We start from the raw sequence: 6,754 nt of genomic DNA, 5'->3' as shown, positions 1-6,754 counted from the left end.
GGAATAAATGCAACCAATAACTTGATTCATTTCATTTAATGTCATCTCTTAGACATAAAGATGTCAATTGAGGCAATAGATATGGAAAATTGTCGCAATTGTGAGATGTTCGAAAGAACCCATTTGTGAAATTTGGTGTTATAATTGAAAGATTGACACTAATACATTGACATCTAGCCTACCCATGACTTTTAGCTAAAAGTTGGATAAATTGTCAAGTATCCATGCATGAACCCACTCCTAGAATTTCATAACCCCAAGACTTTTCTTAATTGAATTCACTCTTAGTATTTTTCAACGTCAAGATAGTGCTCTAAAATTGAAGTAATTGTTACTACAAACACATTCAAACTAATTCCCCCATTTTACATTTATGTTTATTTTATTTACATTACGGGTCACCTTTTAGTAGTCTATTAGCACTATCGAGTTTTGAATTTCATGCTTTCACTCCTTGTGGATTCGACCCCAACCTAAGTTGGATAATTGTATTGAAAATGATCGCTTACAAGAGTGTAATTTGAACGTTATCAAAAAATGCGCCGTTGTCAGAGAGTGAAACATAGTTTTCACTCTTTTAGTGTTTTTAGTTACTTTGGGTTAGTCGTAGTGTTTTATTTTACGTTGTTTGATGTTTTTGATCTTTCTCAGGTGTGCATAATATTATACACGATACTATGAGTCAACACGGTAGTCATAACGGGATGATTGATGGGTATATTGAGAATGAGGATCACCTCAGTGATACGGGATGAGCTAGTGCTATTCGAATTCCATTGACGGAAGGAATTGTAGCATTTCGCGTTACTAGCATGATGATTCACTTGCTTCAAATGAAAGGGTTATTTGGAGGCGAAGCACATGAGGATGCTAATCTACACTTGATGAATTTTATTGAGGTGCGTTCTCCATTTAACATGCCCCACATATCTCAAGAGTCAACCCGATTGGGTCTTTTTTCATTCTCTTTAATGGGAGAAACCATTTTATGGTTGAGGTCTTTACCTGCGGGGTCTATCACTCTATGGGTTAGGTTCACGGAGGCATTCTTAGAAAGATACTTTCCCCCTTCTCGGATATTGCAACTAAGGGATAAAATCATCAACATTCGCCAACTTAATGGCGAACCATTATATGAGGCTTGGAAACGATTCAACAATAAGTTAATGCAATGCCCAAATCATGAGGTTTTGGATTTAATGCTCCTTCAAATTTTCTATAGGACATTGGATCAATTGAACAAGACGGTAGCCGATAATGCGGCTAGGGGTTCTCTTATTAGACTATCGTATGGTATTGCGTCAGCTTTATTTGATCAAGTGGCCAAGGAAAGTAGAGGGTGGCATACAAGATATACCGAGGTAGCCGTGGGGGATCCCTTTGTATTTTATATGAGCCAAGAGCAAAAGAAAAAAAAAATACAAATATGGCTAAAGTGATGATGCAACTTGATCTTCTCACCAAGCATGTGATGGGAGCCATTGCTTCTAAGTGTACTAAAGCTTATGATGATGGGGAAATGGAGACCCTTGATAAAGAAATTCAGTTTTTGTCAAACCAATCGGGGGGGTTTCCACCATACCTATCAAAGGCAACATGGGAATCAAGGTTGGAAAGAAAGAGATTGTGATGGAGATTGGCATGATAGAGATCATGATAGAGATTGGGAGTGGAGAGATGAGAAGAGAGATTATGATCGGTATGTACCTCCACATGATCGGGCAAAGGGTAAAGAGTTAAGTTCTATTGACCCGAATAAGCTCAAAAATAAGGATGTCTTTGCTCGGATTTTAATAGGTGTTGAAGGGACCGATAAGAAGGTGAGAGAAATAAAAGGTGACTTCTCAAAACTAAATCAAATGGTGACATCTCACTCAGCCTCTATCAAGCAACTTGAAACTCAATTGGGCCAAATCTCGGCACAACTTAATGCAAGACAAAAGAATAAATTACCTAGTGACACGGTTGTCAATACTAAAAATGATGCTCATATCAATACTATTGTCACTAGGAGTGGTCGGACTCTTGGTAAAGATGTTGTTGATCTTGGTGAAGACCCCAATGAAAAGGCAAATGAAGAACAAGCCAATGCAAAGAGAAAGCTGCCAGAAAAGCCAATTGATAATGATCCATATATATATTTCTTCCCGCACCTTAAACCTTCATCTTGACCTACAAAACCTTGGTGATTCCAAATTAAGTCTACATTAGTGGCGAAAAACACAAAGGGCAAGCCTATGGTTTTATTCGACGTACTTAAATTTATTTGTGAGAGTGAGTGAGAATTCTTTCTTTATTTGAGCTCCCTTAAGAATTGGAATGTCTTTGGTGTGTGGAGATTTCTCTTGCATGTGAGCAGCATCAGTACTTTTGGGTAGAGGGTGATGTTTTACTATCGATTTGGGTAAATAAGTGAAATAAGTTGCATTGTGAAGATTGAGACAAACTTTGATGATTTTGTGTCTTATCTTAAGATGTTTTGTGATTTGGAAAATTCATTTCATACATCATTGCTTCATTAGTATGTGCTTATTGAAAAGTTTTGATTTACTTATTGCCATGACATGTGTGGAAAGTATTTGTAGAGATTTGTTAGCTTATTCCTTTAGTATAGCTTTCTTCTAGGTAGATTTGATTAAATACCCTATCTCATTGAATTATTCTTGGTTGCTTGAGGATAAACAATAGTTTAAGTTTGGGGGATTGATAAGTCATCAAATTGATGACTTACTAGCACATTTTAAGCCTAAATTATCATGCTTTTCCATTAATTTGATGATACTCTCTTACTTAATGCTCATTTATGTAGGTAAAAGTAAAAAGAAAAGATGGGTAAGTCATTCAAGTCATCAAAAGGTCAATTGTGAAGGAAACAAACCATCCGCTTTGTATCTACTTTGTAGCTGCTAGCCATATGCTCTCTATCTGCTCTCCATCCACTTTGGATCTGCTTAAGCAGATCAAGAACAAGGTGGCAGTTTTGTAATTTTCATCAAATGTAGAGTTGGAGTTTAAAAAGAGGGTTTAGCTCATTTTACAAGACCTAGCCTTCATCTTTTGATCTTAGCATCTCTCTTAGCATATTATCCTCTCTCTTTTCATCTTAACACCTATCTTTTCATCTGAGAAGAATTTTGTACCAAGCTTGAATGAAAAATATATGTTAGTGATTTTCCTTTGAAGATTTATTGAAATTCCAAGTTTGGAGCTACATTCTCTGTACTTCTCATGGATGAAGTCAATGATAACTTTGGTATAGTTTTACACTTTTTATATATGAGTTGCTAATTATAAAACTTAGGGTTATGCTTGCTTAGGTTATGGTAGTGTATGGGTGTTGGCTAATTATTCTTCTAATTAGTTATTTGTAATGGGTGTTGCATTTATTTCATGATTTAACTAAGAGTTGAGGGTTACAAACCTCAACCACCCTTGATTCCATGTCATTCTTGAAAGAGGGGACATGGAAGAGGAATAAATCCAACCAATAACTTGATTCATTTCATTTAATGACATCTCTTAGACATAAGGATGTCAATTGAGGCAATAGATGTGGAAAATTGTCATACTTGTGAGGTGTTCGAAAGAACCCATCTATGACATTTGGTGTTATAATTGAAAGATTGACACTAATACATTGACATCTAGCCGACCTATGACTTTTAGGTAAATGTTGGATAAATTGTCAAGTACCCATGCATGAACCCACTCCTAGAACTGATAATCCCAAGAGCTATTCTCAATTGAAGTCACTCTTAGCATTTTCAACATCAAGATACTGCTCTAAAATTGAAGTAATTGTTACTACAAACACATTCAAACTAATTTCCCCATTTTATATTTATGTTTATTTTATTTACATTACGGGTCACCTTTTAGTAGACTATCAATACTATTGAGTTTTGAATTTCATGCTTTCACTCCTTGTGGATTCGACCCCAACCTAAGTTAGGTTATTGTATTGACATCGATCGCTTACACCCATTCAAGAGTGTAATTTGAGCGTTATCAATCATTTTGCCTTACCTAATTTTATATATAACATATAACACAAATTACAAATTACTGTATTATTATATATGTAACACATTGTATTTTTACCAGTATGTAAATTCTGTTATAAGTAAATTATACATTGAACAAGTATCTAACGATTTTAGAATTATGTATTAGATAACATCATACATGTTGTAACACGTTCATGACTTAATTGAAAACAACGAAAATATTTAACAGCATACATATTTTATACATCGTATATTATAGACATACTTTTAAGGAATTATACATTTAATGATTAGTTTATGTATCAACCATTACACGTATTATTGGAAAGAAAATATGAGTATTTTATAATGCCATACATACAACCTAACGTATAATCCATACTCATACACATAACACACAGTGGAAAGGCTGCTAAATTTTAAACAAATTTTGTTACATGAATTAGCCATTTCTTACGTTGTTTAGTCAAAAACTGGTAAAATCGGTCAGCTAACAGTCACTGGTTTTACTTTAACATCATACATGTTATTAAAGTATAATAGTATATCATACATCAAAGTATATAAGAAATGTTATTGCGTAACTGTGTAAAACATAGTATGTTACAACAACTATTTACTGTAATAGTTCCCAAATTACATAGTATATACACACATATAACTCCGTTATAATTATAAGTGATAAAGTAAAAAAATATGATCTTTGAAAACTATATTAAATGGTTATGAAAATGTCAAACATTGATTAATAACTAAACATCAGATAATAATTAAAAATATAAATTAAACTTCTTCCAGCATATCAACAAAAACCAATTTAAATGATTATTCAATTAAAACCAAAATAAGCATAAACATTTAGAACAACAAATTATCTTCTTCACGATTTCTTTGAAAAGTGATCACACGTCCTATGGTTGTGGCCTGCACACCCACATTTACCACAATGGTTTGAACTTGTAGTAAGTGATTCTCTAGATTTCAAATGCCTTTCTTTCTTTGTCCTACCCGGAGGTCTTTTGTTGTCATGACCCGACCCGAGACCCTGGCCGCGACGGGTATCCCAAACGACAAAGGTCCGAGAGACCCCTTTATCTCGTCCACTAGTGATATTATCCGCTCTGGGCCCAAGCCCGCACAGTTTTAAAATGCGTCACTAGGGAGTAAGACTTGCTTAATTTTATACCCAACATCCCTCCTGTGTTTTGCCGATGTGGGACTCCTTATCCTAAGATGGGGTGTCACATACCCCCCTTATGGACTCAGCGTCCTCGCTGAGGTTTGCCTCACCAAATGGGATTTGCCTACACTCAGAACTGAGGTTTGCCCCGCCTTACCGGGATTTGCCTACACTCAGTTTGAACTCTGGCCCACATCGACAGAGATGACACAGGAGTGGCTCTGATACTATTCTGTCATGACTCGACCCGAGGCCCTGGCTGTGATGGGTATCCCGAATCACAAAGGCTCTTGAGAACCTCTTATCCCGTCAACTAGTGATATTTTTCGCCCTGGGCCTAAGCCCGTACGACTTTAAAATGCGTTACTAGGGAGTAAGGATTGGTTACTTATACACACAACATCCCTCTCATGTGTTTTGCCAATGTGGGACTCCTTATCCTAAGTTGGGGTGTCACTTTTGTATTTGGGTGGCAGAACTTCTTCGTCATCAACAAATAGTAGAACATTCCAATTCTTCATGTATGGCATAGGAACTATCAGGAGTTCATACGTCTTGACAATGGTGTTTGGCCAGTACAATTCTGAGCAGTAACGACCATACTCTTTTGCATCAACATTTTTACTCTTTAAAATGGCAATTGCGTGTGCACATGGTATTTCATCAATTTAATACTGGCCACAGTTGCACGTGCCACGATCAATATCAATAATGTACCTCCTTCCTGATTCATATACGCTGTACAAATAACTACCAACTGTCTTAACCTGTTAAAAATGAATTATTTAATACAGATAATAACATAAAAATTTATAACGAATATAAAAGACATTTAATTACATAATTATTCTAATACATACCGTCATCCGCAAAGCTTTAACCCCATTATCAGTCAGAATTTCTTGAAATCTTCTCCCGAGTGTTGTGTTTGTATAAGACACAATTTCACTGTTCTTATAATTCCATGCAGCAAATAAAATTCTAACTTCTTCAAGGAAACCTAAAATAGAAAGTTCTCTAGTCTCTACCAAGCAACCGTTAATATATTCAACTATATTAGAGGTCATCATTCTACCTCTATTAACATGGGAGTGACATCGAGACCATTTTTCATAACCAAATTCTTCCAGATTGTAACGATCCAAGACTACTCCCTAGTCATCACACGGTGCTTGGAACCACAAGTGATCCTGTAATGACCCGAAATCGCCTCCCGGGATGTCACACGGTGCTTAAGGCTACAAGTAGCACCAACACTTATTTCAAGATGAAATAATTCAAACACTAGCATAGTCATATCATATGAAAGGAAATACAGAGAAAATGCTCGGTCCAAGCGACCACAATACTGGAAACCTCAATACAACCATAATCTGATAACTAGTCTGACAAAACCTCTACTAATTCATGAACTAGAGAGCCATTGGGACAGGTCCCAACCTGACTCGAGATAAACTGAAAGTAATAACATAGTCTCTCAAATACTGAAATATCTGAGATAGGTCCTCGAACCATGAGGACTCACCATTGTAGGGATGTTGATAGAGGTACTCAGAAGTCACTGACG

General features: G+C 36.0%; 1 protein-coding gene across 1 annotated transcript; it reads right to left on the bottom strand.

The window, feature by feature from the left end:
* Positions 1-5,855: 5,855 nt before the first annotated feature.
* Positions 5,856-6,254, bottom strand: LOC124898075. Its single transcript, XM_047411698.1, has 2 exons — positions 6,048-6,254; positions 5,856-5,954 (listed from the first exon to the last, which is right to left on the bottom strand). The coding sequence occupies exons 1-2, from the start codon at positions 6,252-6,254 to the stop codon at positions 5,856-5,858; spliced, it is 306 nt and encodes a 101-aa protein (XP_047267654.1).
* Positions 6,255-6,754: the final 500 nt, after the last annotated feature.

This window comes from Capsicum annuum, chromosome 4, assembly GCF_002878395.1.
Source record: "Capsicum annuum cultivar UCD-10X-F1 chromosome 4, UCD10Xv1.1, whole genome shotgun sequence".
Lineage (NCBI taxonomy): Eukaryota > Viridiplantae > Streptophyta > Magnoliopsida > Solanales > Solanaceae > Capsicum > Capsicum annuum.
The sequence above is the reverse complement of the archived record's forward strand: the minus strand, read 5'-3'. Positions and strand labels throughout refer to the sequence as shown.